Source organism: Carettochelys insculpta, chromosome 2 (assembly GCF_033958435.1).
Source record: "Carettochelys insculpta isolate YL-2023 chromosome 2, ASM3395843v1, whole genome shotgun sequence".
NCBI classification, from domain to species: Eukaryota; Metazoa; Chordata; order Testudines; family Carettochelyidae; genus Carettochelys; species Carettochelys insculpta.
In genome coordinates, this window is record NC_134138.1 from 28,279,514 (window position 1) to 28,296,383 (window position 16,870).

At 47.9% G+C, this 16,870-nt stretch overlaps 1 protein-coding gene across 4 annotated transcripts in view; it reads right to left on the reverse strand.

Annotated features, from left to right (window-relative positions):
• Positions 1-1,449: 1,449 nt before the first annotated feature.
• DEPTOR (DEP domain containing MTOR interacting protein) overlaps positions 1,450-16,870 on the reverse strand; it is a 119,884-nt gene continuing 104,463 nt past the window's right edge. For 2 of the 4 annotated variants that reach the window (XM_074986730.1, XM_074986729.1), the window contains exon 10: positions 1,450-5,345. In XM_074986730.1, the coding sequence (XP_074842831.1) occupies positions 5,202-5,345 (144 nt within the window). In that variant the 3' untranslated portion in view covers positions 1,450-5,201. Of the gene's footprint in view, positions 5,346-13,447; positions 15,517-16,870 lie in introns of those variants that run through there. The other 2 variants (XR_012644358.1, XM_074986731.1) reach the window with 2 other exon arrangements.

Below are 16,870 nucleotides of genomic sequence, written 5' to 3' on the forward strand. Positions count from 1 at the left end.
ATATCCTTTAAAACATTAAAGAATTACAGATATAATTGTCACACATTTAAATCTAGCACAAAAAAGTCTTGTGATATAATCTGACTTTTACATAAATTAAATGCTACGAAACTCTTAAATATTCCCTAGCATTGGTGGCTCAACCTAAAATACATATAACTTCATGTATAAAGTTTTCTTTTACATTTAGAAACTGTTTATAAAAATCATTTAATATTATTCACTTCTCTGTAACACATTCTAGATTTCTCTATCCGAATTAGACATTTGATTTGCACATCTTCCAAGTACAGGAGGAAAAAGGATGGTGTTTGCAATTTCACTGTTTCTAAAGCATCCTACAAAATATAAGGTATGTCACACACTTGGTGAAGTCTGTTCCATTTTTAAACAAGTATTGGAATATTCTGTTTATTATAAAAAGAGAGTATATCACCATATTGAGAGAGTAGTGTGGTATAATCTTAAGCATTTGACTGTGAGGAAAGAATTTCCAAGCTGTCTCCCAATCAAGGAAATGCTAATTGGTGCTCCAATCAGTTCAAAAACTATTTTAATAATTTGCTTAGTACATTATACAGATATTAACTTTCCATCAAGACCTTCTGCAGCACAAAGTGGGCCTGCTGAATGTATATGCACATACTAATTGTATACTTCTGTTTATGTCACCAGATCTTTGACATTTACCACACTGTCACACTAGATTTATAAGAATAGTAACAGAGAGGAAGCCGTGCTAGTCTATACACTATCAAAACAAAAAGCAGTCAAGTAGCACTTTAAAGACTAGCAAAATAGTTCATTAGGTGAGCTTTCGTGGGACAGACCCACTTCTTCAGACCATAGCCAGACCAGAACAGACTCAATATTTAAGGCACAGAGAACCAAAAACAGCAAGCAAGGAGGACAAATCAGAAAAAGATAATCAAGGTGAGCAAATCAGAGAGTGGAGGGGTGTGGGGGAAGGTCAAGAATTAGATTGAGCCAAGTATGCAGACGAGCCCCTATAGTGACTCAGATGGAAGCGGTGAAAGAAGGCTTCAAGGTCACCACAGAATTGTATTAAGTTCGTGGAGCAGGTAGGGCAGAAGTAAAGACCCCGGGATAAGAGAGACTTCTCTGCTGGGCTGAGAGACCTAAAGGTATGTGTGTTACTGAAGAAGAATTATCGCACCGTTCTGGAAAAGGAAGCAGCCGAGCTGGCTTTTATATTCAAATTCGGCACATTAACACATGGTTTAAACTTTCTGAGTCACTATAGGGACTCGTCTGCACACTTGGCTCAAACTAATTCTTGACCTTCCCCCCCACCCCTCCACTCTCTGATTTGCTCACCTTGATTATCTTTTTCTGATTTGTCCTCCTTGCTTGCTGTTTTTGGTTCTCTGTGCCTTAAATATTGAGTCTGTTCTGGTCTGGCTCTGGTCTGAAGAAGTGGGTCTGTCCCACAAAAGCTCACGTAATAAACTATTTTGCTAGTCTTTAAAGTGCTACTTGACTGCTTTTTGTTTTAACATGGCTACGGTTACACTAAAGCGCTCTGTCAACAGAAGTCACTGTCAGAAGAGATTCCCAACAAAACTTCTGTTCACAGAGTGTGGCCACACACAAAAGCAAGTCGGGAGAGCGTTCAGCTCTGTCGACAGAGCAGCTGGGCTGCCTGGCTGCTCTCTCGACAAAACAGGCACTCAGAAGCACAGCAGACAGGGACGCCCATTGTTGCGGATGCCCTGTATGTTGAGACTGGCCCTCTGGGGGGCTGTGTCTACACTACAGAATTCTGTCGACAGAAGTCATTGTCAACAGATATTTCCTGACAGAACCTTTGTCTACAGAACACGTACTCACTTAATAGGGGCTCCTCCTATCAATGCCTTCTGTCAGCTGAGAGTGGCCAGACTGCCCATCCCTCTGTCAATAGAGCAGCCAACCAGAAGCTCTGCAAACAGGGCTGCCTGGTGAACCGGAAGCCTTCTCTGTTGACAGAGGGCCCCCCAGAGCGTCTATACTATGTTTCTATCGACACAGGTGTTATGCCTCAAACTTTCAAGACATAACTCTGCCAGGAAAATGGTGCGTTCTGTCAACAGATTCCAGACAGAATGTATTTGTAGTGTGAACACTGCCTCGTTTTGTCAACAGAAGGCCTCTTCTGTTGACATACCTTGTAGTGCAGACACAGCTGGGATGTTTGTGTAACCCACACACCTACGTGTGGTTCACTGTCCCATGCAGGGGTACCTAGACCACCTCACAGAGGAAGAATAAGTGTCCTCTACATCCTGATCTGAAAGCCAGCTACCTCAAGCTGTAGAGATGCCTACACTAAACTCTGGAGGTCTCAGATTTGAATCTGCTGGTGGGCAGTTACATTTACACAGCTTCTTTTTGATACCGATTGACAGCAGAGTTATGCCTCAAAACGTTGAGGCAGAATGTGGAAGGCAAAAGTGCTGTGTTTTGTCCGGATACTGTTGATAAATGCCATTTTGTGTGCGCACACTCCACAAGCCTATGAAAATTCCATTAAATGGCAGGCAAGCAATGGCATTCAAACTGCAATAGAAACGAATGTATTTCATGAACCAAAATGCCATATTCTGTAATGATATGCACAAAGCTGTCATAAGAACATAAGAACATAAGAATGGCCATACTGGGTCAGACCAAAGGTCCATCCAGCCCAGTATCCCGTCTGCCGACTGTCCTTCATCCCCACTGCATTCCCTTCTTACTAGGGTCTCAAGAGCTCTCTGTATTGCATTATGAAACTAAATTCTGACCCAGTTTCATAATTTCCTGGAGGATCAGGGAAGTGGTAGCAGCATATTAACTACATCAAGGGACATGACATACAAGTGCCATGCTGATCTTGACAAAATGCTAGTCATTGTCTGTAAAAGAGCCCTTCATATTTTAATAGCTAGCTCATCCTAATATTTAGAAGTTAGATGTAAAGAGAAGTAAAGGATATAACAAATTAGAAATATTTGTGAAAGTATTACCATTCCTAAATACACTGGACAGCTATTATATCAGATTAGAAGCTTTTCTGGGATTTCATCCTACTGCTTAAGTTCATCTGAAGATGATCAAAGCCTTAAATGATTTACATTAATGCCAGGTCACAAACCATCATGCAGTATGGCAATTTAAACTTATTCAAACCATTTTGTGGCAACCTATTTATTTTAGCTGCACTTAACATTGCGGAACTAGCAACACATTGTGTGGTCTGATGAAGATACTAGATGTGTAAAAAGCATTTTTCAGCAACATTAGTATAAGGACTAAGCAACTTTGACACAAAGTGACATATTAAAGGAAATCCCCAAGTACAAGGGTTTTATACAGGGCTAATAGATGGATAGTATTCCCAGATGCATTTAAGATCTTGCACTGGTAAATATGAAGGAATTATGAGGAATTTTTATTCTAAGTCAGTCAGAAAGTACAGTCTTTCGCAATGCGTAGAAAATAAACAGACATATAATTTCATTTCAGATGTTGCAATCTCATATAATCTCAAAGTTTTATCGCTCCTTTAATCAAGCCTGTGCAAATACCTGAGGGAGTTAAAATCATATTGCAAGAATAATGACGATGAGTCCAATTTCTTCATATAGACATAGTCAAAGCTCTTTGTATGGAAAAATGCCAAAATCAGACAGGTAATGCTTTTGGGTATTCTTACACTAAAGGTCAAGTGTTTGTTTTTTAGTTTTAAAAAGTACCAGAACTGAATCAGAAGTCCTAAAATCTATGGATTTACATATTTATGTTTGGTGAACAAGACTGCATACGTTCAATTAATCTCAGTTTGAGAAGCCTATGGCACTCCAGTCATCACAGAGCTGAGAACTAATTTTGATTCAGGAACATACACCATTCAAATATACATTTTAAAAATATTTTCCCACAAATTCGTCGACCAAAATTTTGGCTTGTTTTTAAAATGAGGAAGAGTCAGTGAAATACAATGTTCCATTAATAATAGTGGTAGGTGTAAATTATTATTTGGCACATCTGTAGTTTTCAAGCATTCCAAGGTTTGAAAATTCTGACAGTCAAGGACACATTTAAGTTCATTGCTTCATTTTGAAGTGTACTGTACCATACTGGAGGTACTGGCTATTTCAGTGCTAATGTTAACATTGTGATTCTCTGAATTCAGCTCTCTAAAATGCAGTCATTCTTCTGATATCAGGGATATCCAAACTTTGTGAAAAGAAGCACAATGACAAGGGAGACTAAGAGCTATGTGTAATTTAGAAAGAAGGTATATACACCAATATTTTCAAACTTGGGCTCAGAAATCTGTACTTAAATGTCTTGCTAAGAGGGGTGGTTTTCAAAAGCCATATTTCTAAAATGAAAAATTAATGAATATATCCATAACATATGTGTGCTCTTGTATTTTACTTTATAGAACAATTGTGGCTGTTTTTATAGAGCTCTTCATCTCTGGGTTTTCAGCACCTTCCACAGAAAGGTATATATATGAATTTTAATGTGCCACCTGTTTGCATTCACCAGCAATAATTGTCTGAAGTTGATCGCCTTTCTCTTCTCTCTGTGATTACAGATATGGAAAAGTAGCAGGCAGTTGTTCTCCTGGGGACATGATTTGGACACCTCTAAATTACATGGCAGAACATTCACTAACATTCATACGCCTTGCCATCCATATGGCAAGTCCATACCAGACAGCAACTTCATTTCTTCCCTCTTTTCAAGTACTGTGATCACATTGTTGAACAGCAAGGGAAGTTACGTACCGCTTTTTCAGTAGGATACCAACCCAACAGACAAAGGTGGATTGACCACTATAGACCTTGTCCTTGTCTTCAGCAGGACAGTTTGCAGGCTTGGGTCCTAAACGATAACACGCTGGTATATACTGTTCACTTCTTAGCATATAAACAACAGCTACTGAAAGCACCTGAAAAGCAAAATAATCTGGTAAAACAAGGCAAGGTTTCACCTTCTTATGTTGTTTGGCTTTGCACTGGCTCTTCTATTTCTAGTCACAGCTTGCAGTGAGGAAATTTCCTTCTTGGGAGTGTAACAGCAATGAAGAGTCCTGTGGCACCTTATAGACTAACAGAAAAGATTTGAGCATGAGCTTTCGTGAGCACAGACTCACTTCATCAGATCCTGGTCATGGTCGTTGCTGTTACAGATCCAGACTAACATGGCTACCCCTCCGCTTCTTGGGAGTCTAATTCTTCCATCACTTCCATGACAATAGTTCGAGGGCCAGTCAGAATGAGATTGCTCACTGTCCTGTAGTCCACATGGAGAACATTGAGTCCATTCACAGAAACCACAAACTGACAGACCTACAGGGAAAAGAGGAGAGATGTATTACAATTGTGGATGCTTCTCTTTGTACTAGTTGATGTTAAAACATTCTGCTCAGTCAGTTCATTTCTCCAGCAGAACTAAAATTCCCATATTTTTCATGTTTGGTGATAACATGCCAATAAATAATTAACACATAGAGGGGTAGCCAGGTTAGTCTGTAGCTTCACAGAAAACAAGCAGTCCTGCAGCACCTTAAAGACTAACAATTTTATTTATTAGGTAACAAGCTTAGGGGTCAGACAAATCTGAAGAAGTGGTTCTTACCTACGAAAGCTCATTATATAATAAATAAATTTGTTAGTCTTTAAGATGCTACAGGACTGCTTGCTTTTAATGAATGAAACACAAAATAATAATAACACCTCATTGAAAGAGTTCAAATATAAGGAGTAAATTCCTTATTTAACTCACTTACTGCTTATGCCTGAAAAGACGAAAAGGGATAGATAATGAGGCAGGCTCCCGACCAGCTATTCACTTGACTTATTTGACTTAAACCCTTGTACTCTGGATTGTACCATGATAGCTGTGGCTTTTAGGGATGTGATCTTAACCAATATAACCACAGTGTTCAGCCTCTGGCATGCATGCAGTTATACCCATACAGGTCATTGTCTTTTCCATATAGAAATAAGCAATAACTGCTATACACACATTTATTCTGGTATCCATACAAGGGAGTTATGCTACTTTCATTATATTAGCGCAGTGCAGCACAGAACAACATAGTTAAAGTGCTCTACACAAACATTTAGTTTATGGCCATCTACTCTGCTCTAGCCTGACGAGTATTCACTGTTCCTGCAGACCCCGTGACATGCACTAACAGTTCGTTAGTGTGCTTTAAGTCCTATTTCAAAGCAGGGTAGATCAAAGTGCACTGTCAGTGGCTACGTCTACATGTGCACGCTACATCCAAGTAGCTAATTTCGAAGTAGCGACATCGAAATAGCCTATTTCGATGAATAGCGTCTACACGTCCTCCAGGGCCGGCAACGTCGATGTTCAACTTCGACGTTGCGCAGCCCAATATCGAAATAGGCGCAGCGAGGGAACGTCTACACGCCCAAGTAGCACACATAGAAATAGGGATGCCAGGCACAGCTGCAGACAGGGTCACTGGGCGGACTAGCGCTTCCGGGGCAACAGCTAGTCGCTCCCTTAAAGGGCTCCTCCCAGACACACTGAGCCTGCACAGCACGCGGTCTGAGGAGCCATAGGCACATAGACCCCGGGCGCCGCAGTCATGGACCCCCAGCAGCAGCAGCAGCAGCAGCAGCAGCAGCAGCAGCAGCAGCAGCCAGAGGTCCACCCAGCCCTCCCGGCAGGAGCAGGGCTTGCCCTGCTCCGTGCCATGCGGGAGGCAGCTGAGCACCTCCTTGCCCCAGAGGAGGAAATGCCCCCAGGGCAGCAGGGCTCAACCCCTACCCCTGCAGCACCCCCCCCCGCCCCCCCGCCTCACACGCCGGCGGCTGTGGAGCTACGCCACCAGCACCGACTGGTGGGAGCAGCTGGTGCTTGGGGAGTGGGACGACGACCGCTGGCTCAGGAACTTCAGGATGAGCCGGCAGACATTTCTGGAGCTGTGCCAGTGGCTCAACCCCGCACTCAGGCACCAGGACACCGCCATGCGGCGTGCCCTCACAGTGCAGAAACGGGTCGGCATCGCTGTCTGGAAGCTGGCCACTCCAGACAGCTACCGATCCGTGGGCCAGCAGTTTGGTGTCGGCAAGGCCACCGTCGGGGCTGTCTTCATGGAGGTAAGGGGGGAGGGCAGGGCAGGGCAGGGCAGGGCAGGGGAGGCGGGCCAGAGCAGGGGAGGGCAGGGCAGGGAAGGGGGGCCAGAGCAGGGCAGGGCAGGGCAGGGCAGGGGGGCCAGGGCAGGGGAGGGCAGGGCAGGGCAGGGCCACGCACACCCTGCTCACCCCTCATTGGGGCTGTCCCATGTGCTTTCTCTGCAGGTTGTGCGTGCCATCAACGCCATGCTCCTGCACAGGCTCGTGAGGCTGGGGGACCCAGATGCCACCATCGCGGCCTTTGCCACCCTGGGCTTCCCCAACTGCTTCGGAGCTCTGGATGGGACTCACATCCCCATCCGCGCCCCGCATCACAGTGGAGGATGATACCTGAATCGAAAGGGCTACCATTCTGTCGTCCTCCAGGCCTTGGTGGACAGCCAGGGACGTTTCCAGGACATTTATGTGGGCTGGCCTGGCAGCACCCACGACGCCCGGGTTTTCCGGAACTCGGGCCTGTGCCGCCGGCTGGAGGCGGGGACCTACATCCCCCAGCGGGAGATCCCTCTGGGGGACACCACCATGCCCTTCTGCGTCATCGCAGATGCGGCCTACCCCCTCCGGCCGTGGCTCATGCACTCCTACACGGGCCATCTCTCCGCTAGCCAGGAGCGCTTCAACCAGCGCCGGAACCATGCGCGCCAGATGGTGGAGCGCTCATTTGGCCACCTGAAGGGACGCTGGAGATGTCTCCTGACCCGCCTGGATGCAGGCCCCAACAACATCCCCCAGATTGTGGGTGCCTGCTGCGCCCTGCACAATTTGGTAGAGAGCAAGGGGGACAGCTTTTTCCAGGGCTGGGCTGCGGAGGCCGGCAGGGCCGACGTCCAGCCACCTGCTGCCCCCAGTCGGCAGGTGGACCCCGAGGGGACCCGGGTCCGGGAGGCCCTGTGGGCCCACTTTGATGAACAGGCCGCGGGGTGAACTCTGCCCAGGCCCCCTACTGCCCACCCCTTCCTCCACCACACTCCTGCCCCAACGCCTACACCATGGAGCACCCCACCGCACCCCCCTCCCACTTGTCCTGGACAAATGACAGCACGCACTTGTGGCTGAACTTAAACTTTTTTTTTTTCTTTCCGAACCTTTTTTTTGTAACTGTAAATAAATATTTGAACCAAAAACCAAAAACTATGTACAAACATGTTGAACAAAAGCAATATGTACAAAAATAAAACAATACAAAGAAACCACAGTCCTCAGTAATCAAAAGAAAACCAGGGAGGATAAAGGGGAGAACTATTTACATGGGGGGGACGGGGAAAACTGGGGGCAGAAAAGAACAGGGTCCAACTATATACAAGGGGGGGGCCACGTCCCGGGCCCCTCGCCCCTATAGCCCGGCACCGGGCGTTGGCGGCCGGGAGCCCTGCCGCGGTCGCAGCCTGGTCCGTGGCTGGGTGGGGGCGGGCCGGACCGGAAGGTACGGTGGCCGGCGAGTGTCAGGTGCCTCCAGGGGTCCCTCAGCGCTCCGGCCCTCGCCGGTGGGTGGCGGGGCGACGGTGGACGGGACGGCGACGGGCGGAGCAGCTGGTGGTGGGGCTGCAGGAGCAGGCAGGGCGGGCGATGTGGCGGCCGGCGCGGCATGGGGGGCAGGTAGTCCACGAAGCGGTTAAATGTCTCCATGTAGGCCCCCCATGCCTCCTGGCACCAGGCCAGCGCCCGCTCCTGCAGCTGGAGGTGCTGCTCCGCGACCTCCAGCTGCCGACGGTGGATGGCCAGCAGCTGGGGGTCCGTCGCCATCGGCTGCTGCTGGCGCGGGGTCCGCTGTCTAGCCCACCGTGGGGCCGGTCGGTCCTCGGCCAAGGGGCTGGCCTGGAGCGATGGTCCCGGAGGGCTCTCTGGGACGACTGACGCCTCGCCGGCGCTCTTTTCCGGTACTTCTGATGGTGCAGGTGCAGGACACAGGAGAGGAGGGGGGGAAGAAGAATGGAGACAGGCATTAGTGTGGGCCCCGAGCCGTGGCCTTTGTCCCCCCAGCCCCGTGCTGCAGGTTCCCCATCCCCGTCCCCGGGAGATGCTGCTGTGATGGATGGGGTTCAGGGGTCCCCCTGCCCTGCACCCCGTCCCCTGGTGGGAGCGACTCTCACTTCACCCCGCAGGGTCTGACAGCAGGAGAGGTTTCTTAGGCCACAGATGCCCAGTTTCTCCCAGGAGTGACAGCACCAGCTGTCGGAAGAGACAGTCCTTCCAACCCATCCTGGGGAGAAGACCCCAAGGGGTGCCCCTCTGGGATGCAGCTTTCCCCCTCCTCAGGCTGGCTGCCTTCCAGCTCTCCCTTCCCCTAGCCTCTACCTGTGGGCCCCGCCCTCGCCCCCCAAGTCCAAGCCAGCTCGGCTCCTCCCTCCTGTTTGTTCAGGGCAGAGGTGTCACCTGCCAGCTGTAGCCCCAGGATCCTCCTTTGCCCCTGGGAGCTATTTGGCTCTGGTTGCTCATATGTAGCCTGAGTCTCCCTTTGGCACTCCATCACATGCTGCTGCTGTGGGGTGTCCCACCCCCTCCTCCTGGGGGCCCCTCGAGGTTCCGCTCCCCCCTGGCCCGGGGATGGGGCATGGCACTGTCATGAGGGGTGAGGGGGGCAGGGGCTGATGCAGTGCTGTGAGGGCCATGGCCCTGGTGTCCTTGGGGCCATGGCCATGTGAGCATGTGGGGGGCCCTGGACACATATCTCTTACCCCCGCCCCTCAAGCCCAGGGGTGTCCACCAGAGGGGGGTACCTACCTGTCGGTCCGCTCCCACGGTCCGGAGATCCCTGGGGGGCGGAGGCCCTGCTGCTGCTCCGGGATGGCAGGAGGAGGATCTGCAGCCTGGATTCTGCAGAGGAGGAGCCCCCCTCTTCCTCCTCCTTCTCCTCCTGCCGCGATGTCCCAGGGGTGGCCTCCGGGGGGGGCCCCCGGGGTGCAGGGCTTGCCTCCGGGGCGGACTCCGGCTGCAGGGCCTGCTGGGGCTCGTCGGCCGAGGTGTCAAGGGTGGCCAGAGGGGAGGAGGTGTGCCGGGGGCCCAGGATGTCCCTGAGCTCCCTGTAAAAGGGGCAAGTGACGGGGGCGGCCCCAGATCGGCCGGCCGCATCCCGGGCCCGGGAGTAACCCTGCCGCAGCTCCTTGACCTTACTCCTGACGCGGTCAGGAGTGCGGGCAGGGTGACCCCGGGCAGCCAGGCTGTCGGCCAGCCGAGCGAACGCATCCGTGTTCCGCCTCTTGCTCCCCATTACCTGGAGCACCTCCTCCTCGCTCCAGAGCCCCAGCAGGTCCCGCAGCTCGGCCTCCGTCCAGGAGGCGTCCCGCTGCCGCTTGCCAGCCTGGCTGCCCTGGCTCCCCTTGGGGGGGGTCCCCTGGGGGGGCTGCCGGCCAGCCATTGCAGCTGTGTGGGGGGCTGAGGGTGGTGCAGGCTGGCCGCGTGTGCAGGCTGCAGCCTGCACGTTCCCTCAGCTTCCTGCACAGGAAGGGAGGGGGAGGGGACCTTTAAGGGGCTGCTCCACGCGGCCACCAGTGAGCTGAGGGGCTGGAGAGAGCGTCTCTCAACCCCCCAGCTGATGGCCGCCATGGAGGACCCAGCAATTTCGACATTGCGGGACGCGGATAGTCTACACGTGCCCTACTTCGTCGTTGAACGTCGAAGTAGGGCGCTATTCCGATCCCCTCATAAGGTTAGCGACTTCGACGTCTCGCCGCCTAACGTCGAAGTTAACTTCGAAATAGCACCCGACGCGTGTAGCCGCGACGGGCGCTATTTCGAAGTTAGTGCCGCTACTTTGAAGTAGCGTGCACGTGTAGACGCGGCTAGTGTGTGTCAACAGAGTTCACTGGACACTGTAGCCGTGTCTACACGTGCACGCTACTTCGAAGTAGCGGCACTAACTTCGAAATAGCGCCCGTCGCGGCTACACGCGTCGGGCGCTATTTCGAAGTTAACTTCGACGTTAGGCGGCGAGACGTCGAAGTCGCTAACCTCATGAGGGGATCGGAATAGCGCCCTACTTCGACGTTCAACGTCAAAGTAGGGACCGTGTAGACGATCCGCATCCCGCAACGTCGAAATTGCCGGGTCCTCCATGGCGGCCATCAGCTGGGGGGTTGAGAGATGCTCTCTCTCCAGCCCCTGTGGGGCTCTATGGTCACCGTGGGCAGCAGCCCTTAGCCCAGGGCTTCTGGCTGCTGCTGTGGCAGCTGGGGTTCCATGCTGCAGGCACAGGGTCTGCAACCAGTTGTCGGCTCTGTGGATCTTGTGTTGTTTAGTGCAACTGTGTCTGGGAGGGGCCCTTTAAGGGAGCGGCTTGCTGTTGAGTCCGCCCTGTGACCCTGTCTGCAGCTGTGCCTGGCACCCTTATTTCGATGTGTGCTACTTTGGCGTGTAGATGTACCCTCGCAGCGCCTATTTCGATGTGGTGCCGCGCAACGTCGAAGTTGAACATCGACGTTGCCAGCCCTGGAGGACGTGTAGACGTTATTCATCGAAATAGCCTATTTCGATGTTGCTACGCTATTTCGATGTTGGCTTCATGTGTAGACGTAGCCTGTAGCTGTAACTTGAAATAACTTACACAATTTGCACAATGCAAACTGTGTAAGTTATTTTGAGATAACTTATTTAGAACTCAGTGCCATTTATTTGAATAAGCACCTATTCTGAACCTCCTGCTATACCTCTCATGACGAGGGATAGCAGGAATTAAATAATGTGCTTGAACTAGCCCTGCTATTTCAAGCGCAGTGTTTAGGCATGGAGTTTGTATTTTGGGATACAAATGCAGCCCAAAATAGAAACCACAGTGTAGCCATAGCTTTAGGCTACGTCAACACAGCAGGCGTATTTCAAAATAAGCTACTCTGGAATAATATTTTGAAATATGCACTATCCGACATCTTAACAGCACCTGTTTCGAAACACTTAATTCAAAATAGGTGTGATTCCTCCTGCAATGAGGTTTACCAATTTTGAAATAACAAACCCACTATTTTGAAATAGTGTATGCGTAGTGTAGATGACAGCAAACCTATTTTGAAATAACAGCTGTTTCGAAATAACAGCTGAAAGCTACTTGAGGTAGATTCATAGCCCAGATTGCCACAAACTAAATGTTCAGTGTGGCAGACCACAGCCTGAAGGCTGCAAGAGCCTAATAGAAGGCATGTGCATGGGGAACTGGGTCAATGCCTTCCTGTTCCCTAATTTGGCTCGCAGCTGGGGCTCATTAAAGACCAGCTGCAGCACTAGGCCAATCAGGAACCTGCTGCTAGGGTAAGCCTGCTGGCTCACTATAAAAGGCTTCCCTTTCAAGCAGAAGAAGGAAATAGCGGAGAGGGTGCAAGGAGGAAGAGGCTAGAGGAGCAGAGCAGAGCAGAGCAGAGCAGAGCAGAGCAGAGCAGAGCAGAGCAACCAGGTAGCAGAAGGAAGTGGTGGGTGACGTGGCCCAGGGAGAGATGCTACATTAGGACTGGGGTAGGAACCCCCTTATCCCCCTCTCCCTCCTAGGGACCCTGGGCCAGGGCTGCCTGAACCCTGTAACATGGGTCTGCTCTACCTTCACTGAGGACTTGCCTGTGATGAGAATGGCTCAGTAAGTGGAGACCCTTGCCTTGCTAGGCAGCTAAGGGGCCACCATGAGTCTCTGAGGCACACATGAAACTCCGAGAATCACCCCCTGCCCCCCACTAGGGGACTGATAGGGACCTTGTCACATCATGTAGACAAGCCCTTTTCAGTTTAAGAAACTTCGATGAAAAGGGTAACCCATCATACCACCCAAAGCAATGCTGTAACTATAATTTAAAATGTTTACAGTACAGATTGACTGCCTGAAGATGAAGGACTGGCCAAAAAGGGAGACATCCCCTGATGATTACCTGTTCCATTCCTTCCCTCTGGGGCATCTGGCATTGGCCACTGTCGGGAAAACATGATGCCGGGCTAGATGGACCTTAGGTCTGATACAGAATGGTTGTTTCTTATTTCTTATAGCTCTCTCAACCCCCACACCACCAAGTATTTTCTAATGCCTTCTACAGCTTTCCAAGATTGTATCAAGTTTCACTGAATTATAATCTTGGCTTCAATATAATATTCCTGTTGATTTAAAACAGAGTTACAGAAATAAAATGTTCTATTTTGGCTAAATGCAATCTTTGAAAGCTGAATGTCTGACACTTGTTTTACTGCTGTATATTTTAAAGTACAAATTATTGGCAAGGTTTATTCATTTAAAATGTTTCCATTGCAGTGTTGCCTAAAAATGCTAACATGCATCAAATGGAAATGAAACATCAAATTGAAAAAGTAAACAAGCCTCACGTGGTAAAAGTAAATGAGAAAGTGTTGTTTATTCCTCATAACTCAAGAACTAGAGGACACATGACAGTTAATAAGCAGCAAGTTTAAAACAAACAAAAGGAAGTACTTCTTCACAAAGCATCCAGCCAGCCCGTGGAACTCCTTGTCCAAAGGATGCTTGCTGTGAAAGTGAAAACCATAGCAGGGTTCAAAAAAGAATGAGATAAATTCATGGAGGATAAGCTCCATCAGGCATTAGTGGCTGTTAGCTAAGACAGGCAGGAAGCTGGGACTGGCCAAAAAGGGATACATCCCCTGATGGCTACCTGTTCTGTTCCTTCCCTCTGGGGCATCTGGCATTGGCCACTGTCGGAAAACATGATGCCGGGCTAGATGGACCTTTGGTCTGATCCAGAATGTCTGTTCTTATGTTTCTATGAAACATGGTGAGGACGCATTTGTTTTACTTTCTGCTAATTCTGCACACAAAAAATTAATAAACTTGATTGTTGTCTAGATGGGAGTTACAAAATGAAAGACTTATGAGCTGTTTTAGGGAGACCAGATTACCACTGTGATTTAATATTTTTAAAAATTATAATAATCTTCACATATCTTCAGTGTGCAACCACAGATGTTACACCACAATAATGCAAAATTCTCTCAGATTAATATGATGGATGATGAACTGAAGTTAAAGTTCTCAGAGGGCCTTTTCTTGCTCATTTCCTCATACGGATCTTTAGAAAACCTCATATTAGATGAAATATCAATGTCACACTTCCCGGAACTTTAAAGAATGACTGTACATAGAACTAAAACTACTATTGTGCTAGCATGTGGAGATATTATAATATCTAAGTAGTAAAGTGTAAATTACTATAACAGAATAGTGAAAAATTAAGTAACAGTATAGAGAAAATGCTCTCTTGCTTCGTTTAAAATGTCTTGAAGTTGACAAGTGTGGGGCATTACTGGAGACAAACCACAGAGCTTTGCAGTGCCCTGCTACTTTGAAGTTATCAGCTTAGATTTGCTTTGCTGAGGTAAGAATCTCCATGAGCAATTTTAAAATATTAAAATATTTTGAATTCACTTGTAAAGTCATTTTCATAATAAAAATAACATGTGGTTAGTGCCGAGAGGACTCACTTGGAACTGAAGCATCACTGTGCTAATAATTACTCAAATATGTAGTAAAAGATAGTCCTGATTCCAAATGTTTTATAATCCTATGTCCCCAGTCTTCCAACTGGATCTAAATTGGCAGACATCTGCATCAATATGAAGCCCTGTGGACTTCAGTGGTACTCCATACAAGATCAACGGCCTGCCTGTGTGTTGTGAATTACAGGATTGGGGCCTAAGACAAGATTTGACAGGTGGGTATTACAGACTAAAAAGAATGCAGGCAGACGTGAAGCAGCAGAATGGGAGCTATGCAGTTGATTGCACTGAATGCTGCATGTATGATTATTCTATCCTCAGAGACAGAGTACCATCTCCAGAGACCAGAATGACTGAACTGGAGGACCTAATGGAGACAATTTTGGTTGGACGTATTCCTGGCGATTTAATCACATGCCCTAATATTTAGCTAAAGATTCATCTTTTATTCCTGGAGATGCTGGGCCAATCCTGGAAGGATGCCAAGCTTCATATAGCAGCCTAAGAGAGGAAATTCTACAGGGAGGATGAGAGGAGAGTAGCAAGCAAAGGAGAACGTGGCTATGTGTGTGCACAATTGGCAGGCTGAGTAAAAAATTTTACTGTGAAATCCTGACCCCATTGTAGTCAATAGGGTTATGTCTACACTACAGAGATCTTTCAAAAGAAGCCCTTCCGGGAGACCTCTCCCAAAGGAACCTCTTTTGAAAGAGTACATCCACACACAAAAACGTGGGTCAAAAGAGTGATCTGCTCTTTTGAAAGAGAGCGTCCACACAGCCCCGGCTCTTTCGAAAGAATGGGACAGGGATCCAAAAATCAGGTGCCATGAGGACTGCTCTTTCAACAGAAGGGCTCCGCAGAGCGTCTACACATGTTTTCTTTCAAAAGACGAGTTCGACAGAAGTCTCTTTTCCTAAAAAAAAGAAAGGAAGAGCAATTTCAAAAGGAGTAGCACATTCTTTCAATTTACTTTCAAAAGAATGCTTTTTGTATGTAGATGCTCTGCAGGATTTTGTGAAAGAGCCCCCTTCTTTTAAAAACTCTTTTGAAAGAACTTACTAGTGTAGATGCAGCCTAGAAGTTTTGTCACTGAGTTCCTTTAATTTCAGCATTTCCACAGTGCCTGGGTTGCTAGTTAGGTGACAGGACCCCACTGTGCCAGGCACTGTACACAGAACAAAAAGACTCTGCCCCAGAGTGGTTACACATCTAACGCAAGAGACACGAGCAGGATACAGACAGACAAACAGAAGAGTATAAGGAAACAGTGAGACAACACTGGTCAACACGGCAGGCAGGGGTTTCACCAAACCGAACTGTTCTCAAGTTCTTTGTAGGTATGATGGCTAAGTAGAGTTTTAAGTAACTTTCTGAGGAAGATAACGAGATACCTTTGGTTTTTATGTGGCATTCCTCCCAAGTGTGAGGGGCAGCGAGGTAGGTATTGGGGAGGGCTTTGGGGGAAGATTAAGAACTGTTTTAGCCATGAGTTTAGCTTGATCTTAATGCGTAGACATCCATGTGGAGGTCTCAGAAGGAGAGGCTGAAGTTTTAGTTTGAATAGAAGACTGGTTGGGGAGTAGGATTTCACCCAGAACTTTAAAACATTATTAAATAAGTAATCATCATTCCTCTTGGCCATGTGGCTTCCTACTGATAATATGAATATTCACTAATATTATATGAATACCCTACTTGGTGTTGACACTTGGGAGAGCCTTTCCCCAGACTGCCACCAGTGGAAAGTGGTAATCCATGTCGGGGGGGGGGCACAATTTGAGAGGTCCCACTGCAGTACAGATGAGGAGAGGCAAAGAAGATTAAAAGAGTGACGAAAACTGTTCCATGACCCTCTAACAGGTACCCACACCTGCCTCTTCTGTGATAAGACCTGCAGCTCTAGAATTGCACTGATCAGCCATCAATGGACTCATAAATAGGAGGAGAACATGAAGATGTCTTACTTGTTATTGAGTGACCACCGAGACGGATACAATTTATGAATAAATATTCAATTCTTAAAACAATATTCTTGTACTGATTTTACAATCAATGTTATTGCTCCTTCCACTTCCAAAACTGTTCTTAAGAGTGTTTATTTGATTTTAGGATGCACAATGTTTTATGTTGGAGAGAAAGTCTTGAAAGATAAAACGCTAGACATTGCTGCAGCAGCATTTGACATAAGTGAATATTGCAAATTGTCACGGGAACTGTTCCAAAAAAACACTTAATTTTATAGATGTGTGAATGCAAATATGAGTGAA